The following is a 24,955-nucleotide window of genomic DNA, read 5'->3' as shown; positions in this document are numbered from 1 at the left end:
GCTTCAACCCTTTTTATTCAGTGCAGTAGTAGGCTATTATCAGCCCAGTCCAGTTTGTTGTGAACACCCAGGTACTTAAGATGTAACATTGTCCCTTCCCTGAATGTTCACTGGTGAAGGAGATGGGTTTTTAACACCTGTGGAAATCCACCACCAGCTCCTTATTAGTCTTCCCCGCAATGATCTGGCACCAGTCTAGTCTACTTGAAGTCCCCGATCAGTTCTCCGAAGCCTAGACTGTGTCATTATGCACACAAAAACAGCAGAGCCAGAGGAACACATGATGCTGTAGTGTAGGACCATAGGTACCACAGCCCAGGTGAGCTGTGGCTGTGAGTCCAGTCCAGTCCACTAGGCGGCGGTAACACCCCTCTGAGGTGGTTTGTTAGCGCCACAGCAGAAGAAGTGGACTAGACGCTCCAATAGCGGCTAACCAGCTAGCAACACGTCATTCATCCTGCTCTGCGTCATCAGAGATGGCGGATGTAGGAAATAGTCGCCACAACAACAACAGCAGCAACTAGTCAAAGAGACGACACGGTTTGCTGCTCAGCTCGGGACTGTTATCTGGAGTCAGAGATGGACGACGTGGAGATCACCGATGTGGACGAAGCCGGCGTGGAGATGGAGAAACCGCCGCTCAAGAACCAGGACCTCGGTTCCGTCAGCGTGTTTGGTAACGTGACGTGACAACATGAGCTGTGTTTACTGCCCGACCAACATGAAAAACAGAAACACGTCTTTACAGATAGCTACACTTTATGGTTGATTGGTTATGTTTCCACTTTATAGCCTACGTGTGTTTGTGTTAGTAACTACTTCTTCAACCTCATTCTTTCCTGCAGTGTTAAGTGAATTTCCCATGGGCGTAATTTATGGGGGGTTAGGGGGGTTATCAAATTCAGCCTTAAATATACCTAATTGCAGTGAATAGAAATATCTCCATGCTGGTAACGTTATGAATAAATGCTCATTTTTACCATTTTTATTTTATTTGCAAGCAACCAAAAATGTATGATATTTTTAATAACCTGACAATGTGTAGCTGGTTGCTAGTTTGCAAGTGGCTATACAGTAGGTAAGGCTAGGGGAGAATGCCACAGAATCAATGTGGTGGTAGGAATACCTTTTACTACTTTTACTAAAATGGGAATGCCGAAATAAAGAGGTAAATTAGCCTTTCCTTTTATCAAAGTTAAAAATGATTTTGCACTCTTCACCTGCACTAAGATACATAAAGTTACATTCCTTGGAATTAGGCCTACCTGTTGTTGGGTCAATAAATACTTATCTTTGATGAATGAAGAATAACTTTTTACCTGGTTTTCTGTTAGGCTAATTATTAATCTAATCCTAGTTTAATTCATATACATGTGATTTGGGTTATTAATCCCCAAATTATTCAACAATTTACTTTGTTATGAGTGTGATCCTGGCTGTCAACTCCTGAATTATTCATCTGTTTCTATCTTTTATCCCTTCTTCCTCAGTTGGGGAGCTTCTCTCCCAGTATGGCTGGCACCTGCTGGTCGTGACTGTGCTGGTCTACGTGCTCATCCAATACCTGAGCAAGAAGAGATCCAGCAAGAGCGGCAACGCTTCACCGCAGACACAGCAAGGTCAGCACCAGTATTTACCTATACGGTTCCAAAAAAGTGCATGACATCAGATACAGAGCTTGTACCTGTTCACTACTAGGCCACGAGAGAGTAGGAGTTTATCATGTCTATCATAATGACTGGATTCTCCATGGTCACTGGGGAACTTTCAGAGAATAGATGTGTGAATGTTGCTGTGGTCTCTCTCTTAATGGGGAGTTTGGAGTTCTTTCAGGTCTTTGTTAGTAAAATGATGGTAAATATTCCATATACAGGTGCATCTCAGTAAAGTAGAATATGATGGAGGGCAGTCCTCTGCATAATACTGGAGCTACTGAACCAGACAGATTGTTTAAAGACTCAGGAAACCCCTGTAGGTGTTTGGAGTTAATCAGCTGATTAGAGTGCGACATAATTAAGTTACAATAGTGAACTTTTTATTCTCATTGTTTGATTTACTGCGTTTTGGGTTTTCATTAAATGTAATCCATAATCATTACAATTAAAAGAAATAAAGACATGAAATATTTCAGTCTGTTTGTAATGAATCTATTCACAATTTGAATTGAACTACTGAACTTTTCAATGATTCTCTAATTTATTGAGATGCACCTGTAATGACAGTTATCAGTTACTGATACTGTCTGCCAACAGGTTCCTTTGTAACATGACTCAGCCCTCTCTTCAATCAAAATAAAAATTCAAGTCCAGCAATTAGCACTTGGCCATGAGGTTAAAACATGAATGTGAAATAACTTTCTCCAGTTGAACCCAAACAAAGCTCTGATCTTAGTTGTTGGTTCCAAGGCCATGATAAAGTAAATCCTGCCCTCTGCTGGTTCCCTGTCAGATCACCATCAAACCAGACGCTAAGAGTTTTTGCAACAGGGTTGATCTGATCTAAATTTTAAGCAGCACACCACAAAACTTGAACAACATGTTTTTATCATCGCTGAACTATTTCTAAAAATCAGATCTTCCTTTTTTACTCCCAGTACGTTGTAGAATAGATTCTGTGGCACCCTAGCTACATCTTAGACCTCTTAGTTCCCTACTCACCTGAGATCCTGGAGCAGAGGCCCTCTGTCTGTCCCAGGGGCCCAGCCAGCTGAATATAAAAGGGGACAACCTGTTTGTAGTCAGGGCTCTGGAACCACCTGCCAGAGATCAGCCACAACATCAAAACTGGTAACTGGTTTCAAAATGTACAGTAGGCTCCAAAAGACTGAGATAATAGACACTTTCCCACAGGAAACCACTGTTGCAAACACATGTTCTGGGCAGTGTGGGGGCACATATACATATTGTATACAGGCTATATGGATTCACAACATTAAAACTGGTAACTGTTTTTAATGTTGTAGTTTTTTTTTAATGATGTCCAATCAAATTTTAGACACTTGCAAGGAGGAACTGGCTCTCAGTTTGAACTGACAAAGCAAAGGGTCTGAATCATTTTTGCGAATGAGAAGTTTGAGTTAGATTTGGATTAAATTCGCCTTTGTAATGTTTTGGGAGTAGATTGATAGGGAAAATTGTCATTTTATCCATATGGAATTAAACCAACAACACAAAGTGCAGGTGCAGTAAATGTAGAGGTCTGAATACTGAAAGCAACAGAAAATCCATGATCTATTGTGAGAATCTCCATGTGTCATTCAATATTTGTGACACAGCCAGAAACAAACATGGCTGTACATGTCACAGAAAGCAGAAACATGTCACTTCAACTGGAGAACCTCAGCTGACAGGGTCTGCATTGTGATTTCTTGTTAATTAGTGAAGGCTAAATGTAACAATTAATCAATGTTTCTTTGTTTTGTGTGAAGATGCTTTGTTAGTGGCACAAAGACAAGAGGCCATGGAAGCAGCTCGGAGGAAGATGCAAGCCGAGCTGGATGCCAAAGCAGCCATGTTCAGAGAGAAACAGCAACAGGTGCGGACTTGAAACAGAAATGTGTGAAACAAATGAGATGAACCACCCTGCTGTGATGTTTGGTGTGGACTGAGTGTGGGATTCATGTTCTCAACAGCAAGAGGAAGAGAAGAGGAGGCAGAAAATAGAGATGTGGGACAGTATGCAACAGGGGAAGAGTTATAAAGGAGGCCCCAAACTTTCTCAGGTGAGTTTTGTGTTGAGTTATTGGTAACTTTGTCTTTTCAAACTAATTATAATTGAACAGAATTCAAAGTTAATAATCCGCACAGAAGAGAGAAATGAACTCCCAGAAACATGCGTCAACAATCTGTGTTAAATGACACAGATTAATAGAGGTAAAAGTTCAGTACATTCATGTAGTGATACATTTAAGAATCACGATGAGCTAATCCTTTATTTATACAGGGAGTAATGGGCACACACCCAGTTTCCTCGATAAACACATTAGTGTGTAATACAGGAGTCTGTACAGAGTTCATGCTACACACCACCTGAGCAGCTTTTCATACAACAGCAGGACAGATGTGTTCAAAGCTGTTGGCCTGCTGAGGAGGTGGAGGTTTGCAGTGTGCCTGCCCCCCCCCGCAGATCAGCGTCTCGCTCTCTTTTTCTCTCCTCTCGTCAGCTCCAAACTCACCCCTCTGCACCACGATTACCGACTCGTGTCAGAATAACAACAGTCTCAGTACAGAGATCAGTGGCCGCTGCCATCTACCAGTTTTTATTTCACTGATACTGAAAACGTCTGATTTTGTCTTAAAGGGATAGTTCATCCAAAATTGAAATTGCACTCATTATCTACTCACCCTCATGTCGACTAAGGGCTGGGAGAAGTTTCAGAGTCCTCCGTGGCTTCTCTGAGTTACAGGGGGTCTCGACATAGCAGTGCATGTCCATATAACGGTTGCAAATGGATACCAACTGTCTTCGTAACAAAAAGACATACCAGAAAACATCCAAATACCTCCATGCTGCTCGTATGTAATGTCCGTCTTGTATTGAAGCCACAAAATGCGAAATTGTCCCGAAAAAAATTAAATAAGTCTATTTTTCAAGCTTGTTTGTAGCGGAAGCTCCTCTTCCCAGTTCGTCCAAATTTGACGAACTGGGAAAAGGAGATTTGAGAAGCTTCCGCTACAAAACAAGCTTGAAATATAGACTTATTTAATAATTTAAATTAATTATTAAACAATTTCGCATTCCGGGGCTTCAATACAAGACGGACATTACATACGAGCAGCATGGAGGTATTTGGATGTTTTTTGGTGTGTCTTTTTGTTAGGAAGACAGTTGGTATCCATTTACAACCGTTATATGGACATGCACTGCTACGCCGAGACCCCCTGTAACTCAGAGAAGCCACGGATAACTCTGAAACTTCTCCCAGCCCTTAGTCGACATGAGGGTGAGTAGATAATGAGTGAAATTTCAATTTTGGGTGAACTATTCCTTTAAAAAGTATTTTTCCAATAACAGGTCTTGAAAAAGGGAGTTGTCTTATATTCAGGGTCGTCTTATATTCGGGTCAATACCGTACTATGGTATTCCCTGCAATACTGTAAACTGCTAAAAACCCTGAGGCTTTGCTGTTTGAACCTTTTACAGTGTGAACCAGACCAACACAGCTGGATAACATTACATTGTTAAAGTCTCAGTGGGACAGGTTTCTCTAAAAAGCCTTGACTGTGTTCTCTGCAGCAGTAGGAGTATGTGTGTGTCTGTGGTGCTGATGAATGTGTGTCATTGCAGACCAGTGAAGAGGCCAGCTCCTCAACAACAGTGCTGAAACCAAAGACGGAGAAGAAGTCGCTTCGCAGTGCTGGTAAGTGTTTTACATATCAGCTTTAAAACATGTGTTACTACTTCCTGCTTTTTGTTTCTTTAAGTGTATGTTCTCAATTGAAAATTGCTGACATAATATTTGCGACAGTAAGCATAACCAAAGAATTGGATTTACAAGAAATAAGTCTAAAAAATCTGGAAAAGCACAATAGGTCCCCTTTAAAGAGGCTAAACAACAGAACAATGTGAAGATGCCAGGGATTTATTAGTAACATTTAAGGCCCACCGATGCTTCACCTGATGAAGATATGTTTTAGTGTTTTCCCTTTTCGCTGGAACAGCCTGGACTGTGGAGATGTGACACTAACCACTCACTCTAAGTTGATGTTGAATCAACAAATGTGTCTACATTGTAGATACATTTACTCCCACTTCTCCCACAGAGCCATAGGAGCCAAGCTGATTGACATTGCCCTTAAAGCAGGGGACACGCTACATGGTTTTCACAGTCGCTGCCGATTTAGAAAAGACTTGGAGTACACACTAACACAGGGGCTCCCAACCACTGGGCAGGGGACCGGTACCGGGCCGCTGAGAGAGAATGAAAAAATATAAAATCATTTGTTTTGTCTAATTTACACTCATCATTTTATTTGGGAAATTTTTCCACTTCCGGCATCTTCCCAGCACTGTACAATTGACAGGCAGGTCCACAAGTGTAAAAAACACACATCGCTAGCAAAAAACCCCCCCAGATAATTAATCTCTCCTAATGAGATGGTTAAAGTTTGGAGACGGCCAATTGGAGATCATCTTCCTAATAGACACGATCTGTAGGCATCTAAAGATAAGGGAGGAAAATTTATTTGCATTGTTTTATTTTTAATTTTAACTACTACTTTTATCTTTTTTAACAATTACAGCTAAAAGTATTATCAGTAGTATCAATATTTATAATCATTTTCAAATGTTGTTTGATTTCTGGAAAATCATCTCGCAACCCCACTCTCTGTGCCTCACGACAGAGCTTGGAACCATTCCTCACAGTTACCATGTTTCCATCTACATGTTTTTATTCGCATTAAGCAATATTGAAGAAACAGTAAAACTCGATTAAATATCATAAATATTGATAAAAGGTATGGTCGATCTCATCGGATTTTCTCTTGATCGATACAAAGTTTATGGGACACATGCTGATGGAAACAGGTCTGTCGGATAAATGTGACTTGCGTTTATGTATTATGTCAATTTCGCTACGTATTCCAGCTGTTCAAAGACACAGCGGGAGTAAACAAAGAAATATGCAGGTGTACAGGCGCTGCCAATCACAAACCACAGGTGACAGGTCCCTCCGTTGTCTGTAGGATTTAACACACGGTGCATCTGCATCTGTATTAAAACAGTGTTTACACGCCACTGTCTTCTGATGACAGGCAAGTCGCATTATAAGTGCCAGTCTAGAACTTGTGCAATATTTACATTTATTTAGCCTATTGGCTGGCGTGCATATGGCTCAGTGGTTTCCAGGCAACGACTCCAGCTGCTCGTCACACTGGGCCTGTGCGCAGCCTCACCTCAGATAATCAGTAAGAGGAAGGATGGATGTCCTGTGATTTAGTGCAAAAATTAATGGAAATGCGCTATGATATGGGTTCCCAAACTTTTCCAACTCAGGGCCCACTTGACAATCTAAAAAATGTCCGCGGCCCACCTTCATCCCTACATCGACCAAATGGTGTGTTCTCAGAGCTTTTTTTATTTAAATTTAATGATAAAGATTGAGGACTGAACTGAAAGCAGGGGGCATGTAGGAAGCTCCACAGTCACTATGGTAACACAGCTGATGCTGCCAGTTGGAGGAGCATCCTGACTAAATCCTGAATAACAGAGAGGCTTCAGTTTGGGAGCATGACATGAGTTCACTTTTATGTTCACTCAGAGTGAGACGGGCCTATTTGGTTTGATTTACATTGTTGTTGTTTTCCTATAACTCTCCAGAAACACAATTCTGTCCATTTCATTTTAAAGAATATTAATATTTTATTTTAATCATATTTTTTTATTCTAATATTTTCATTATAAAGATGTTCATGCCTCTCTGTTCAATGTTAGACTGCATTAGTTAGGACTAGGCTACCTGCAGTGAGAGGGATAGGCAGCTGTACATCTACTACATCTGTTATTTTGGTAAAATGGGATTTCCCTCTATGGATCTTGATGAATATTTAGCTTTTTTACTCTTAAAGTTTTATTGCTCTGACTCACAGTTCACGTCAGCTCAGGTGATCAGCAGGTTGTTGTTTCACTGCTCCGAGGCTCCCGTGTGTGTGTGTGTGTGTGTGTGTGTGTCTTTGTACAGCACTGACACAGACACACACACTGTAACCCTGCATCTACAAGAGCCTGTTCTTCACGCCGTAGACCAGTCAACATGAGACGTGTTACCGCAGAATAAACGACACGAGCAGCTCCGTGTTTCCACAGTCAAGTTTTTTACTCCACTTTCTTACCGAAGTATCATCACGTTGCTCTGACTGCAGTCTGCTCCTCACAGCAGCAGACAAGCTGGCCTCACTGGCCTGCTGCTCCACTGGACACTCAACTCTCTGCCTCCGACACTAATGAAAGTAGGCCTAGCCTACGGTACTTTGCTGGGTCTCCGGTTCGAGGCTTCAAACACGACCCGACACAGGCGAACGGACCGGGTCGGACTGAACCGCTCCAAACGTTCACCGTCACTTTAGCTGCCACTTCTAGTTTCCACTTCTAGTTGCTCCACTTCCACTCTTTTCCAACTTTCACTGTTTCCTTCTTCACTTTAGCTTTAGCTGCTGCAGCTCAAACGACAGCGTTCACACTGGGTTAGGGTTAGGGTTAGGTCCACCAGGGTTACGAGACAGAGTTGTTTTCGAGGTAAATGCAGAGACTGCTTGCTGAAAAACTGCCCCCGACAAGAACGTGCATCAGTGGTTTTGCATGAATTTACCTCTAAAACAACTCTGTCTGGTAACGTTCTGTTATTATCTCATAGCGTGGTGAATGTGCAGGTCACAACTTGTCCACCAGAGCGTTTTGGAGTTGTTGGATTGTGTATTTGATGAGTTTGATGAGGGAAACCAAGAAATCCCACTAGCCTCCGTAGCTCTGAGCAGCTCACGGCTCTGCTCCACCGTTCTAAAAATAGCTTGCACCGACAACTAAAGGTAATGAACCTACTGCTATGACTATAGGGATTATGGCAATGGGCCAATTTGCCAAAATGTTGAACTATCCCTTTAAATTGCAAGAAAACAATTCGACACATATGATCACAAACAGCACATGACGTCATCACACACTGTTTTTTATTAGATTTAAAGGTCTCCGATGGAAACGCAATTGAACCGGCATTCATATTTTTTATCGATCTTGAGATAATTCAATTGACAAGTGGATGGAAACATGGTTAGTGATGTCCTGAACATTCCATCCTTGCACAAAAGTTGCTCCATGTTGGATCAGTTCACAGTCTTAAGTGTGTGTGTGACGTTCATGGGTGGTCTGCATCCTGTTCCTCTGTGTTTTTCAGACTACAATCCCCTGTCTGGAGAGGGAGGAAGTTCCTGCTCCTGGAGACCAGGCAGGAGAGGGCCGTCCTCCGGTGGATGAGGTTAAAGGAGGTCAGAGAGACATCGGTCTGTGTGACCCTTGACCTCTGACCTTTGATGTGCACAAACTGACTGGACCAAGCTGACAATGTCGCCAAGCTCACACTTTACTCTGATTTCTTTCGCTTCATACTTCTTCTGGGTGTTGATCAGTTGTCATTATGAATAGCATACATCCTCTGTTTGATTTCCTGGTGTTCACTCTCAGATTTTATCTTCTGCTGCGTTGTTAAGCATCAAAGGCAATATCATAATCTCGTGAGATTGAAAGCTTGTAATGAAGCCATCCCTGTAAATGGTTCTCCACCACCAGGTTTGGCTGATGAATTTCAGTCAGTGTGTTTTCTCCTGCATTTTAATACATGTACCACCATACATAGCTTCAGAGCTTATATAACTGCAGCAGCTGTAGCTGTCGGGCAGTGGTTAGGTACAAAGAAATGTTACATGTTCTGATTATTGTTCCAACATTTAGATCTACAGACGGTGACAAACTAAAGTAAGACCATGAGTGTAAACTGAGTGGAGGAACAGGCTGACGGTGCCTCCGTCCAGTCAAGGACTGGGTGCTCAATGAATGGTTTGATGAAAATGAACCATCATCAAAACATCCAAAGTGAGTTATCTTTTAGAAGAGTGTGTTCATCCTTCAGTGGAGTTTAGGTACAGTAAAACTGTACCGGCTGCACCTCACTGAGACACTTTATGTTGGCTTTCCTTTAGTTTGTCACCTGGTTCTCATCTAAATGTATGTCCATAGATTTACACACATTTTTATGCAATAAAACACAGATCACCAGAATTGTGTCCTTCATGTTTGTTGTTCAAATATCTTGAATAAGTTTTTGTTATAACATTGAAAATGCTGATTTTTCTTAAAGCTAATAATAATAATATCAAATCAAATCAACTTTATTTATATGGCACTTTTCATACAATGTAACACAAAGTGCCTCACAGAGGATAAAAACAAAACAAAACAATTCAAAACACCGTGAAAACCCCAAACCTCCCACCCCCACAAATATACACACAGATACACAATTACATACACACTCATGCACATACATAGACATACGGACATACATACCCACACACACAAACATACACACACCCACACACATACTGTACACTATCTGTCGCTGAGGAGACATGGCTGGGCACCGAGATCTGAGGTGAGGAAGAAGCTACCTTTGGGGGCCGCGCACACCGAGAGGAATCATGGTCCATGACTGCAGGGGCGCCGACACAGGGACCGCCCCAGCCCAGGCAGACAGGAGGCTCCACACCAAAGTGTAGAGCTATCTAACCATCCGGGCCAGGGCCGTCCACGGGACAGCACTTCCATTGGTGGACCAGAAACAACTCCCGGTGTGGTAGGCCCCCAGGAGGAAACACTGGAAAATCGAGGGACTAAAACAGTAAAATAAGATAAAAGGTATAGAAGCTCAAACTGAAGGAATAAAACAATAGAATGTATAAAATAGGCCATAAATAATGACTAAGATATTGAAATAAAACAATAAAATAATAAAACAGGATAAACTAAACTAAAAATTAATATAAAGTAGAATAATAATAAAAAATGTAAGAACAGGAGTGAGCTTAAAAATTATAAAGAGTTAAACGAGTCAGTTAAAAGCCTGATTAAAAAGATGGGTCTTGAGCCTCTTTTTAAAAACATCAACAGTCTCTGCGGCCCTGATGTTCTCCGGGAGGCTGTTCCACAGTCGGGGGCCATAATAACTGAATGCCGCCTCCCCGTGTGTTCTAGTTCTAACTTGTGGTATTGTTAAAAGGCCAGTGCCTGAGGACCTCAGGGTCCGCGAGGGTTGATAGGGTAAAAGTAATGCAGATAAATAAGAAGGCCCAAGACCATTAAAACACTTAAAAACTAGTAAAAGAACCTTAAAATCAATCCTGAAACGCACGGGGAGCCAATGCAGCGATTTTAAAACAGGTGTAATATGCTCCCGCCCTCTGGTCCTCGTCAGCACCAGGTCAGCACGCGTGCGGCTGAGTTCTGTAATATTTGTAAATTGTACATGCTCTTTTTAGGAAGACCAGAGAGCAGGGCATTACAATAATCTAAACGACAAGAGATAAAAGCATGCATCAGCACCTCTGTGCTGGCCTGAGAGAGAAACGGGCGGACTCTGGCTATATTCTTAAGATGGTAAAAACCTATCTTTGTTATGTTTTTGATGTGTGGAATAAAAGTGAGCTCAGAGTCAAAAATCACGCCCAGATTTTTTACTGATTTTGAGGGTTTAAAATCCTGTAACTTTGGTAAAAGTTTCTCTCTCTGGCCTTCAGGACCAATGACTAAAACCTCTGTTTTGTCCTGGTTGAGCTGTAGGAAGTTTGCTGCCATCCATGACTTGATGTCTAAAATGCAGTTAAAAAGGGCATCAATTGGCCCTGTGTCATCAGGAGACACGGTGATGTACAGTTGCGTATCATCAGCGTAACTATGGAAGCTGATGCCGTGCCTCCTGATGACGTCCCCAAGGGGCAGCATGTACAGATTAAAAAGAGTTGGACCTAAAATTGACCCTTGGGGAACCCCACACTTTATCTAATGGGTTCCTGAGGAACATGTATCCATACTTACAAAGAAACTTCGATCAGTGAGGTAGGATGTGAACCAGTTAAAAACAGTACCAGAGAGGCCGACCAGGTTCCTCAGTCTGTTTAATAAAATGTGATGGTCTACTGTATCGGAGGCGGCGGTTAGATCCAGTAGAACCAAGACTGTAAGTTTATGGTTATCTAAATTACACCTGATGTCATTTAAAATCTTTAAAAGTGCTGTCTCTGTACTGTGGTTCATCCTAAAACCAGACTGATGAGTCTCTAAAATATGTTTTGAGTTTAAAAATTCATTTACTTGATTAAAAACAAGTTTTTCTAAAATTTTACTTAAAAATGGTAAGTTGGATACAGGCCAGTAGTTATTTAAAACATTGGGGTCTAAATCACTCTTCTTCAGAAGGGGCTTCACCACCGCCGTTTTGAAGGAGGTGGGGAAGACACCCGTCTGAAGAGAGCAATTGACCAAATACAGCAGCTGTTCCTCAAAGAACTCATAGAGTGTTTTAAAAAACAGTGTGGGAATTGGATCTAAAAGGCAGGTTGTGGGCTTTACCTGGGAGAAAACTCGACCAAGTGTCCTTGCATCAACCAGGGCAAAACTCTCCAGTGTTTCCTCAGGTAAAAGCAATGATCCAGGTGTTAAAAGCTGTTGGGATAAAAGACTGGATCTGATGTCATTGATTTTTCTTCTGAAGTGGTCTGCAAAATCCTCACAAAGGGCGTTATCTGGTGTCTTGGAGGATCTTTTAAAATTTTTGTTTGTTAAAAGATCGATTGTGGAGAATAAGAATTTGGGGTTATTTTTATGGTCATGGATTAGGTTTTGGAAGTGGGAGATTCTTGCTTGTTTGACTGTGTTATTGTAAATTTTGAGGTGTTGACGTAGTATTTCATAGTGAACTGTCAACTTTGATTTCCTCCATCTCCTTTCAGCACTCCTGCATTCCCTTTTGAGTTTTTTAATTTCTTCAGTTCTCCACGGAGGTGTGGGTCTTGTTTTAATTGTTTTGATAAAAAGTGGAGCCACTGAGTCCAGTGTTGACTTTATTCTATTGTTCAAGTTGTCAGTAAAAGAATCGCAGGGTGCTGATAATAATAAAAAATGTTATTTATAGAGCGCTTTTCACCTGAAGAACAAGTCTCAAAGTGCTTACAATGAAAATTAGAAATAAAATATGAGTAAAAATAGAATAGAAATTAAGTTAAGTTAAAAAAAAAGGGTTAGGGTTAGGTGTAAAAAAAAAAAGAAAAGAAGGCAAACTTAGCCAAACAGAGTGGGAGTCAGGGAAGAGAGAGAGCACAAGTCGGGAAGGTGAGGAAACACTGGACCTTCCTTTAGGAAAAGAGATGAGAAATGATGTCCCACAATTCCTTGCTGCAGCATCAAGACAAATCCTCACTGTATTGAGTTGGTCAGAGCCACATAAATGTAGAAACAACAGAGCAGCTGTTTGATGTTTGAGACCTGATCCAGAACTGATGGAAATCCTCGTCTGATCCACTGTAGCCCAAATCCATGAATACAGATGTGTTCTCTTTAAATGTGTCTAGTTAGGAGCCATCATGGAGGCCAAGCAGCGTGAAATTAGTCATCACTAAATAGTCTCAAATGTCAAATGCACCATTGGCAGAAACTAAACACTTCAAATTTATATCTGAATGTAATTTATTCTGATCTCTTGCTTAGTTCTTTACCTCTATTAAATCCATGTGTGTGTTTTTCTTTCACATGTTCTAAGTGCAGCGATTGTCCTCATGAACTCCTTCACATCCATCCTTGACCTCATCACATTTTCCATCACAGTCGAGGAGAAGTGGTTATAGAGATTATATATAGACTTTTCGACTGCAGCCCATCTGAGCCAATTCCTCCTGCCAACTGAGCTCCACCCATCAGGCTCCTGCAGGGAGGGGTCTGCTTATAAGGGTCATAACACAAACATCTTGTTTTCTTAAGTGCACTAAGCACTCCACAGCTGTGGATCAGTGAAAGACTGTAAAACCACTGATAAGATATGATATGAGATATGATATGATAAATACAGTGAACCTGGACCAACACAGTTGGGTCTCGGCAAAAAGCACCGGTTACAGAGTTTTAATTCTTTGGTAGATTAATTAACAGCAGGTTTGCCTCTGAATCAGAAATACAGTGAGAACAGAAATGATACAGGGTTTTATCCAATTGTGTATTTTAATGCACAGAGTGGGGTGGCCTCAAGTCATTATGATTGATAATAACAGTTAAAACCATTACAGATTCTAATTTTAACAGTCCATCGGTGTCTCTGACTTCAGTCTGGGTGCTTTTACACAGACACGGTTCTGGCTCTGGCTCCATTCTGCAGTCTCAGAACTTTGGTGCTTTCTGGCGAACCAGCCCGCGTTCACACCAGTTTAATCGGAACCAAAGTGGGCATAAATTGTAGCTTTTTTGTTGTCTTTGTAATCCTTTTTCAGTTTTTTTTTCAGTTTTTTAAAGTGAACCCAGCCTTGACCATCTCTTCCCAGAGTTCAAAGATGAGAATGACTTTACTTTATCAAGCCATAAAGGGAAATTCATACAACTTGTTCTTTATTGTTTTGCTTTCTAGCTTTTCTTAAAATTCTGAAGACGCCCAAATCACCATCAAACATTTAATTTCTTTTGCAGACCACTGCAAATTCTTTTTCTCCAGGTCATCAGGCTCTGCCCTCTCCTCCCCCTTACTGCTCATCTTCACAGGCCTAACCCACTGGATGATGTCATGGTTCACAGGAAACAGGCCAACTATTTTTTGGTTCCCCTTGAAGACCAACTTTTCATGTTCAGAACCTGTTATTTTTTCGGTCTGAATGCGCTGGCCGGTGTGAAAGCCCTATCAGTGTTACAGTGGTGCAGTATGTTACTGGAGACCAGTCTGTGCTGGCTCAGTGCTGGTATGAGGAACTGCTAAGCTAACACTTCCTGTGGTCTGGTCACAGTCACTTAACATCTTATCAACATCTTACAACCTCATAAATGAAAACACAGATGTCAGCCATAATCTGATCTTTTTCTGTTACTGATGCTTAGCATGGCAGCAGTGTGTGAGCGTCCGGGGATATGTCTATCATCCAGTGGAGTTAGCAAAATAGATTGTGTTTTGAATTCTCTATTATTAAAAGAGACATATGATCTGTTCTGTCTAATCTTAAGCTCTTCTGTTTCATAAGACAAAGGCTCTGCCCAGTGACAGATGGTATTTGTTTACTTTTTCCCTGTTTCTCTATCCTATTTGTGGCTCTCCGCCCTAAAGCCTTTTTGTTCCTAATGAAGACATAAACCTTTAAAAACAGCTCACAAATACATGTATTGTTTTGAAGCTCATTCATTTCCTAAAACAGTAGATTTTGCTTCAGCAGGAGGAAATATTGCATTTGTGGGGGACTATTTTCAGCAGCCGATTAATCCTCATTTATTCCTCTGGACAATATTTCTGGCAGCAATACGATGTGTGTGGGATCGAGTCAAAATAAACTACAGTGTATGTTTATTTTAATGAACAAACATCTCGCCTAGAGCGACACATTGGCCCATTGCTGTGTTGTAAGTCATTATTGGAGAACAGTAGAAGTCTGGTTCAGGTTTTGGACACATGCACAATACTTGCTTTGTATCTGCTCTTTGATGACAAGAATAAAAAATATGTATCATCACCAATCTCACACTGCTGAAAGCGTGTGCCAGCAGGAAAGCAGACGAGTAGGACCCACCTGTGAGAAATACCTACACACAGTACACATAACACATACTTGGTGTGTATTTACCCTGGTTCTCCTCTGAGTATAACCCACAATTTGTCATGGTTGGCTGCTTCCTAACAGCCCAGGTGCTGATAATTTACTTACTCAGAGCGTCCCTGTTGCTTTGTAGTCTTTGTGACCTGTTACACTTTGCGATCCTCTTATATATCTGTATATCCTCGACAAGTGTACTTTGAATTGTTTTGATTGTACCCTCCTATTTGTCATGGAACTTCTTCCCGGGTTGTTCACCCTGCTATAAAGAAAAACGAGTATGTTAAAGCTCAACTTTAACTTCATCTCTTTGGTTTAGATTCATGTTAAATTCAGTAAAAAAAAAAAATCCTAATACTTACAATCATGTTGCAATCATAATTATTCCACCCCCATTGCATATTACATTGGTTCCCAACCTGGGGTCCAGGCCTCCCTCAGGGGAGCGTCAGAGATTTCAGGGGGTCCACAGAGCTTTGTCTTTTCTGAGGTTGTGAAGTTATCAATATTATATCTGTGCATATTGAAATTTTAAAATCCCAATAACACACCCAATTGGATAATCAAAATCATGTATAAACAAAGAGAATAGGAACAAAAACCTACAACCTACCTGCCCATAGGGACATGATAACAATTATGACACAACAAAGGAAAATGGACAGAAATATAAAATAAAAATAAATAAAATAAAACATAATAGGATAGAATAAGATAGATTCAGAATGGATTCAAACTGTATATGGGGCTCCTCATTGTAATTACATACCCTGTCAGGGATCCACCTTTTGTCAACAGTTTACTTTTGCAAATAAAAGTTTGTATCACATTATGGTTGGTTGAATAGCAAAAATTTCAGCTGTTTGCAATGAACAAATTACACAAGAACAGTTTAAATAGTTAAATAAAACTAATATTACAAGCCTTTTATCCAAATGTCTACACAAAATGCCACTTTTGATGAATACTGCAGTCTCAAAATAATTCAACAACCTGAGTAGAATTCCTCATAAGAGCTCACATTTGCAAATACTGTAAAAATGTGAACTCAAGCACATCTGATGCAACTAATCAAGGGCTTTATTAATTGAGACAGGACACCACACTCAGAAATACCTGGACTGTGGACAGCGACGTTTGATGATTATTAGAAATATGGCTAAGTCAACAGAATTGCCCAAAAAGTTCAGAGAAGAGATCAGTGCCTTGCACAAATAGAGTAAATGATTGAGAGAGATAGCAATGGCACTTAGGGTGACATCAGGTAAATTGGGCCATCAGGTAAAATGAGCCAGTTAAGGTTTGAGCCTCCTAGCTTTTTAAGTTTTAACAGGCAATGGCTGTAAATGATTTCAAATTGTTGCTACAACTGTACTTGACAAAAAACAATTGATTTGAGTGGTCTCTGGTTGTTGTTGTGGGTGGGACAATGCTTTATATCCAGCCTGCTGAGGAGAAGTGTGCGAAAAGTGGCCTGGCAAACAAATTTCACTTGAAACTGATAAGGTTGATAACTCCGTAAAAAAACAGATCTACAATAAAAAATGTGATTTATAATACATATTGTGATTCCCCCCATTGGATAGAATGCAAAATTCTTGCTAAGCTTACTTATTTTTAATTTAAATGCATTTTTTGTGGGTGGCTCAATTTACCTTAATGCATCATGGTAAATTGAGCCATGCATTTCAGCTAAAATGGGCCACAAACAAAACACAGTCTCACACTGAAGTTACACAGAGATTGAGGCTGCAAAACATGTTCAAAGTTAGATATATATCCAAGGTTGGTCAGTGCCACTCATGGTGCCATTAGCACTGTGGGGGAAAAAATGGCATCTATAATGCCACACACACACATACACACACAGTAAAAGAGCCTATAACATAGTCAGTTAACAAAGAGCATAGCAACAACATGATCATGCAATTTTAAAATGCATTTTAAGATTAAAAAATGTCTTCAACCTCTTATGTATTCACTGTTAATGTTAAGTTTAGTGTTGTAGTTTAGTAGTAGTGTCAATTAATTATTAAAATTTAAATGATTTCTGCTAAAATTACTGTGTTGTTCTCTCTTGGCCCAATTTAACTGAACGGCTGGCCCATTTTACCTGAACCTTCATCGTACCTCGAGAGGGAATATCCCGATACTTTAACTCTCATAATTCCAAAATAATTATACTTTTTAATTTTTTTTTCACACAGAAACATTTAAGAGACCTATGTCGATTTTTAAAAATATCAATGGATTTCATGCATAGCGTTTTTGATGGTCTTATTAATCGTTTACCAAAAAGTGGCCCATTTTACCTGACTTCACCCTAGAGATAGGCAGTTTGAGGCGAAATTTGCAAGTTCAAAGTTAGAGGAACAGTGGCTATACCTGGAGGTGGCAGAAAGAGGAAGCTGTCAACGGCTGCCACCAGAATTCTGAGGAGGCAGGTGGTCAAAAATTGTCAAGTGACTGCAAAAGATCTGCAGCAAGACTTGGTGGCAGCAGGCACTGAGGTTTCAGTTTGTACAGTAAGTAAATGCTGAAGAGCTCCATGCCCAAACTCCAAGATGTACACCACTACTGACCCAAAAGCACAAGAAATGTCGGTTCCAGTTTTCTCAAAAGCATATAAATAAGCCAAGCAGGTTTTGGGAGTTTGTTCTGTGGAACAATGAAACACAACTGCAACTTTTCGGGCCTATGGATCAGCAGTATGTCTGGAGGAGGAAGAATGAGGCATGCGAATGAGCACCCGCCTACAGTTACTGTAGGCGGGTGCTCAACGCACCATGCTTTAGGGTACTGTACCCTAAAGCATGGTGGGTCTTTGATGCTCTGGGGCTGCTTTGCTTCCTCTGGACCTGGAAACCTGCAGCATGTGGAGGGCAAGATGCATATCAGGAAATCCTAAGAAAACGTCATGCCTTGCCGTCTGCAATGAAGCTGAAGCTTAGGCGCCATTAGACCGTCCAACAGGACAATGATCTCAAGCATACCTGAAAGTCCACCAAGGCTTGGTTTCAGAAGACCTGGAAGATACTAGAGTGGCCGTCACAGTCGCCTGACTTCAACCCTATAGACAACCTCTGGTGGGATTTGAAAAAGATAGTTGAAGCATGCAAATCCAAGGATAGTCAACTAGAGGCTATTGCCTATGAGGAATGGGCTAAGATTCCTCAGAAACGCTGCCAGAAGCTGGTGTCTGGCTATGCATCATGTTTGCAGCAGGTCATAACAGCAAAAGAGTGATCTAAGTAGCTACAAAAGATGCTTGTAATGAAGGGTTGAAATAATTTTGATACTGCAGTAGTCATTAAAAGTAGCATTTTGTGTTGAAATCGGATTAAATCGTTGTATTATTAGTTTTCTGTAATTAGGCTACTGAAACTGTTCTTGTAAAATTTGTTTGTTGCAAGCAGCTGAATTATTTTAGATTTTGCACATAAACCTAATATGCAATGACGGTTTAATGATTTTTATTGCAACTGTATATTCATCCAGGTGTTAAATGAATAAGGTTTTATATGCACTTGTGGGGACACAAAACAGGTCAAGACAGGGGGTCTATGGGTGAGTCATAAAAAGATAAAAAGTGTTAACGTCAAGATGAAAACCACGCGAGGGAGCTCGAGACCAGAGAGCTGGGTGAGAGACGTGCTGCGTTCGCGAACCTTCAACCTGGAAATACTTTGTTGTGACGTTTTCTATCATGTAACACAAAAGTACTATTTTGATCTATTTGTATAAATAAGTGTAACATTGGCGTAACAATAACAGTAGTAATAATAACTGTTAATAATTAAAACATTGGCATCATAAATATATATTTTTGTCCAAAGAACTTTGATGGAAAAAGACAAATGGAAATGCATGTTCAACTACAAACAATGCAAAATGCAGCTTTAATATTAGTGGTATGATTATCATTGTTATTTGTTGCCTTTGTGTTTGTTATGTTATTGAAAGAGCTTTAATAATTGTCACAGACAGCAGCTCAAGTTATGCACTGAAACTCCAGTATTCGGTGGTCCTGTGCAGCGGAATTTTCCCAGATCACGTGAACGCCGCATAGTTAAGTCCAATGGCTCGAAGGGATTCATCCAGCCAGCCAGTCAGATCGCTGCTACGGAAATTCCGTTGGGTCAAATCAATGTGAAAGCCTTCGCGAACACCCCTCTCGATGTCTGACATCCTTCCAATGGCGAGATAATGGCGAAAATGTGTCCGCTGTTCAAGGCAAAGAGAGGAGGTGCTGCATTTGTCGACTGGCGTTGAAGTTTTGCCGATGGTCTGTCGCGACGGACAGTTTGATGAGCGAAGGGAAAGCGACGGAGAAAACGGTTCAGGTGGCGGCTTCAAGGAGACTGCTGTGATGCTACGTAGGCAACTGGAAGAAAAGGGCTTTTCTACCATGAGAGAGTGTGTGTGAGCCCAGTTTGCTGGAGACACGGGAGCTCTACCGATTCGTTTTTTTTGTTTTGTTTGTTTGTTGTTGTTGTTTTAGTTTCATTTTTATTTTGTTTATTTGTTTGCTTTCCGTCGTTCAGGATACAGTGAAGATACGCGGCGGTTCTGGTGAAGTTTTGGGGAATGGCAGGTCGAAGCCGAAGAGCATGGTTTAGTGTTCTGCTGGGACTGGTTGTCGGGTTCACCCTGGCTTCCAGACTCATTTTACCCAAGGCAACCGAGTTGAAGAAAGCCGGACAGAAACGAAAAGCTAACCCCGCCGGCTGCGGCTTGAACGGGGGTCTGAGGAAGGAATACGGCGGAGTGTTATGGCCACCGCAAGATAACGGTTCGCCGGTGACCGAGAAACCCGGCTCCCGGTCCAGCAATTTCCTCTTCGTCGGCGTCATGACTGCCCAGAAGTACCTGAACAGCCGAGCCGTGGCGGCGTACAGGTATGTGATGTGTCGGTGATGAATGTCGGGTTTTTTTTTTCCTCTTTTTTTTTTTTTTCACCCATCTCTCTATGGAAGGTAACGGTCCGCCAATCTGAATTTAAAGCGGCAGCACTTTAGACGTGGCTTTCATTATAATTGTACCTGGAAGGGCATCGGGTAAAACACTGTTATTAGGTCGCCAGCTAGCAGCAGTGATTTCTAACACTGGCCCACAGTGACTGCTGCCTGCCTGCCTGCCTGCCACCCAGCTCACAGCCTCTACGTCGTGCTTTACGAGTTGATGTGCTGAAATGAGCAGAACAGCCCAGTGGTTTGTTTAAATCTCAAGTCAAACGTTAGCTATGTGCTGTAAAATCCTCATTAAAACCCATGAAGGTCTAGCCTCCCTTTTGAGTAGTTTTAAGTTGGGTGAAATAATGTCATTCCACTGTCATAAACATTATGCATTATCATGGAAGCCATACTGTATGATGTTAACACACAGTGAGGCTCCACAAATCCATCAAATGGAAAGATGTTGGCTGACCAACAGTACAAAACCTATAGTATCAGCTACAGCTGCATTGATTTATTTTCTCCTCAATGACAAATTTCTTTACTGTAGTGTTTTCCCCTCTGCTCTAGTTTAGTATTAATTCTTTGACCTGTGTTTAGCTGGATGGGATGAGTGTAAGAGGTTAACCAGGGCTACTTGAAGTGTCACATCTGTTCCAGTGTGCACAACGGTGATATATTGGTTCTGCTGGTGCTGCTATGAGGACTTACAGATCTACCCAGAGCTCGGCTTCTCATCTCAGGAGCTGCCTGGTGGAATCACATCAGAGGTCAGACTGACTGATGGGGTTTCCTCTCTGCAGTCACATTCAGTCAGAACCTGGTGTGTTTCTAGAGAGAGGCATCCTCTGGACATGTCACGACACCGCAGACAGGTCATTAATGACTCCTGGACTGGTGATAGATGTTCAAACTCCGGAAATAAACTGTTGCCTTCCTCAAAATAAATCACAATACAACTTAGAGAAGCCAAGACCTGCAGCGTGTCCATATTCCTTCCTGTGTGAAGTAGAGTTTTAATAAGTCTCTCCAGCTTTATAAAGGTGGTGGAGGATCAAAACAAACTGAGCGTATTGTTTAATCTGGAGCTGGAGTATCTGATAACCGGAGCTTTTTGATCTCTGTTGTTTATGGAGGTTAGGATAAATGTGATTTCACAAAATTAAAAATAATCAGAACAGAAGTGAAATAGTTTTTTTAATGCAGGTATAGTGTAGAAAATGAAAAAACAGTACAAAATCTTTAAAGGGTTCTACAAGTTTGAATTTAAGGATGTCAACAAGTCCATTGATGTACAGTAGAGTGCTGTCAAGTGAAGGGCTTTCCGTTGGGAGTCCAGCGATTAAATGTCAATATTTAACACTCTATTTGAAGTTGTAACATATCCATAAAATACATGTGTCCTTCTACTGTGGTCAGGTTCACTGTGAAGTTTTGCTCAGCACATAGGGTAATGATAGGATCTGATTATAGATACAATCGCCCAGCACTACCATTAACCCCTACCTAAAGTAGTTTTTATTGATATCGCATAGAGTAAGTCAGTGGCTCTCAAACTTTTTTACATCAACGACCCCTAAATTGACACACGGACCCCCCATTGGACAACATTTTGAAACAAACATCAGAAATATACAAATATTTGTTCTGAGACTGAAAAACTTTTTTAGTCAATGTACGTTCAAATTAGGGCCAGTGGTGTGAATTTTTGGAAAGATTTAGAGAAATTTCTGGAAAAAATGAAAAATTGGTAAATGGTAAAATTTTGAGAAAAAGTTGGGGACCCCCTTTAACCCTCTTAGGGACCCCTGGGGGTCCCCGGACCCCACTTTGAGAACCACTGCAGTATGTATTGTAACCACCACCACCTGCAGTGAATTGTAACAGCAACAACACTGGCAGAATGTATTCAGTGTGACACTGATGGAGGACTGCAGCTGCTGCACACAGGCTGCTGGAGTGATGCAGCCTGTGTGTGTACAGGAGGTTTCACTCCTCACCCATAGAGAGATGAGTGTCCACTGCTTTTGGGTGAAATATGAATCAACTAGACACTATATACTATGATACAACCTCAGGACCCTGCTCGGCTTATGTGAAAGTTAAATTTAATCAGCTGTGCATGTCATTATCCAGAATTTACGACTGCGCTCTGTCCTCACTGCACTGTCACATGCACATGACTGCCTGAGCATCCCCATGTCTGTGACTGCTTTGTGTTATTGCATTTTTTTATTGCAGGTCGTCACATGCTACAGATAATACCACACATCTGACCTTTTGCTGACTCCATTTGTGTGTGTGTGTGTGTGTTTACAGGACGTGGGCACAGACAATCCCAGGTCACGTGGAGTTCTTCTCCAGCGAGGGCTCCGACACCTCCATACCCATTCCCATAGTGGCTCTCAGGAACGTGGACGACTCGTACCCGCCCCAGAAGAAGTCCTTCATGATGCTCAAGTACATGCACGACCACTATCTGGACCGGTACGAGTGGTTCATGAGGGCCGACGACGACGTCTACATCAAGAGCGAGAAGCTGGAGGGCTTCCTGCGCAGCCTCAACAGCAGCGAGGCCATCTTCCTGGGCCAGACGGGCATGGGGGCCCGGGACGAGCTGGGGAAACTGGCCCTGGAGCCGGGGGAAAACTTCTGCATGGGGGGGCCGGGGGTCATCATGAGCCGCGAAGTCCTCAAGAGGATGGTGCCCCACATCCGAGAGTGTCTGCAGGAGATGTACACCACCCATGAAGACGTGGAGGTCGGCCGCTGTGTCCGGAGGTTTGCTGGGGTCCAGTGCGTGTGGTCTTATGAGGTAATTCTGTTTTTATACCATATTTTTATATCTCATTGACTCCAAAACGCACATTTCGGGGACACGGGGTCCAAACACGTTTAAGATTTTTGATGAAATTTCCAACATTCTGCTGCAGCATTTTTAGCCATTTGAGCACTTCTCAATAACAGCTTGAGGCAGACCTGAAAACAAGAGCCCAGTTTTGTTGATGTTGTGTATAATCTGCTGATTATAACACTGGCTAGGATCAAATGTGACACTGATATTCTTGGCTGTTAGTGTTTCAGAAATCACACATTTGCTTAGAGTCGATGTTTCCTGATTAAATCGTCTATGACAGGCCAGATCAATGAACAGCATCTCAGTCTTATCAGAATTTAGGAGGAGGGAATCAATTGTTGTCCAATTTGTGCCTCAGGTGGCACGGTGGTTAGCAGTGTTACCTCTCAGCCTCTGGGTTTGATTCCCAGTGCATGTTTTTGCATGTTGTGCCCCATGTTGCCTGGGATTGGTTCCATCCCCTGTGACACTGCACGGATAAATGGTCTAGACTATGGATTAATGACTGGATGGATGACAGGCCTCTAATGTCATTATCTGAGAATCACCAAGCAAGTCTTATCATCAGGAAGTTATCACATGAATGTGTCATTTATCTCTGATGTGTAATAAAAAGAGGAGGAAAACTGGGCCAAGAACAGAGCCATGAAGTACTCCACTCTTACATCAGAACAAGTGTTACTATAGAAAACACACAGTGTAAATTAATCTGATCGTCTGCGCTGTCGACATATTAACTAACCTGGTGAACTCCCAGCCAACACTACTATGAACCCAGCTCAATAGTAGGAGCAGTCTTCAGAAAGAACGCCACTTTCCAACAAAAGCAAATCCCTGTCCCAAACAGTGACAAGGCAGCAAGACGTTCAGTAAGGTTGGACGTTGAAGGACAATAGCACAGCTCCAGAAGATTGTCCTTGGACTGCAGTACATCTACTTTTATTTAAAGCTGTGGTCAGGTGTACCACTCCGTTTGTCTGCTGACATCCACAGCGGAGTGATCAGTGGTCAGCCTCCTCTTTAGTCATTATTTACAGTGCATTTTGCGTGGGATATTTGTTTGTCCTTTTGAGTGGGACAACAGATCAAAGACGGTTTGAATCACACTGTAACACAGTGCTCCAGAATAACGTTTTTTTACTAGTAGGAGCACCCTGGCCCCTAACTTAAAATTGTAGGAGCACTTGCAGAAAATTGAGGGATTCATGCTGTAATTATTCACATTTTCTTTTCATTCATGATCCTCACACACATTGGCCTGTCACCTGTAACGACAGATACCAGAGTCTTTGAGTTGTCTCTCTACGTTTTACCAGTGTTAAAAGAAAAAAAAACACCTGCAAATTTACTGGTTGCACAGTCTGAGCAGCTATCGATCACCATTAGATCACAGTGCCACCGTCTGTGTGTGTGTCGGCCACGACCTGCGGGCTGACCTCTGACTGAGTCACGTTTACAGAATAGCATTCCACCGGCTGGCATGCTGTCTGATGTTTACATGACAAGGTTTCGCTTTGTTTGAATTGCGACACTTGCGCCATAGAAAATATATATATAAATCTCATTAAATACACAACGCTCATTGCTTAACAATTACAATTACAAACACAAACATGAAGTTCAAATATTGTAAATCTGAATCTAGTATCTAGTATAATATTAGTTAAGGGTGGAAAAAGCCTAAAATGGCATGTGTCCAATATTTCACAGAGCAAAGTGGTGTGAATGTGAGAAAGGAGCGCTCGCACAAAGTCTCTTCCTCATTGGGAGGTTTCTCTGTAGTTAGTGTGTATGGATGCACGGTGCCAGCTGGAGTTTAT

The 24,955-nt window shown here is 41.6% G+C and overlaps 2 protein-coding genes across 2 annotated transcripts in view; both read left to right on the top strand.

Moving 5' to 3' along the window:
- Positions 1-466: 466 nt before the first annotated feature.
- selenos (selenoprotein S) lies at positions 467-9,795 on the top strand. The gene is made up of 6 exons (XM_085772677.1): positions 467-676; positions 1,491-1,619; positions 3,428-3,534; positions 3,632-3,721; positions 5,287-5,359; positions 8,891-9,795. Exons 1-6 carry the CDS (start codon positions 580-582, stop codon positions 8,974-8,976), a joined length of 582 nt encoding a protein of 193 aa, XP_085628803.1. The 5' UTR covers positions 467-579; the 3' UTR covers positions 8,977-9,795.
- A 9,643-nt stretch (positions 9,796-19,438) lies between these two features.
- The window catches only part of chsy1 (chondroitin sulfate synthase 1), an 84,397-nt gene continuing 78,880 nt past the window's right edge, over positions 19,439-24,955 (top strand). The window contains exons 1-2 of the mRNA XM_085772646.1: positions 19,439-20,221; positions 22,598-23,093. Of these exons, the coding sequence (XP_085628772.1) occupies positions 19,911-20,221; positions 22,598-23,093 (807 nt within the window). The 5' untranslated portion in view covers positions 19,439-19,910. The remainder of the gene's footprint in view (positions 20,222-22,597; positions 23,094-24,955) is intronic.

The sequence above is a fragment of the Trachurus japonicus genome, chromosome 3 (assembly GCF_045865225.1).
Source record: "Trachurus japonicus isolate A0001 chromosome 3, Traja_1.0".
In the NCBI taxonomy this organism is placed as follows: Eukaryota; Metazoa; Chordata; class Actinopteri; order Carangiformes; family Carangidae; genus Trachurus; species Trachurus japonicus.
The sequence above is the reverse complement of the archived record's forward strand: the minus strand, read 5'-3'. Positions and strand labels throughout refer to the sequence as shown.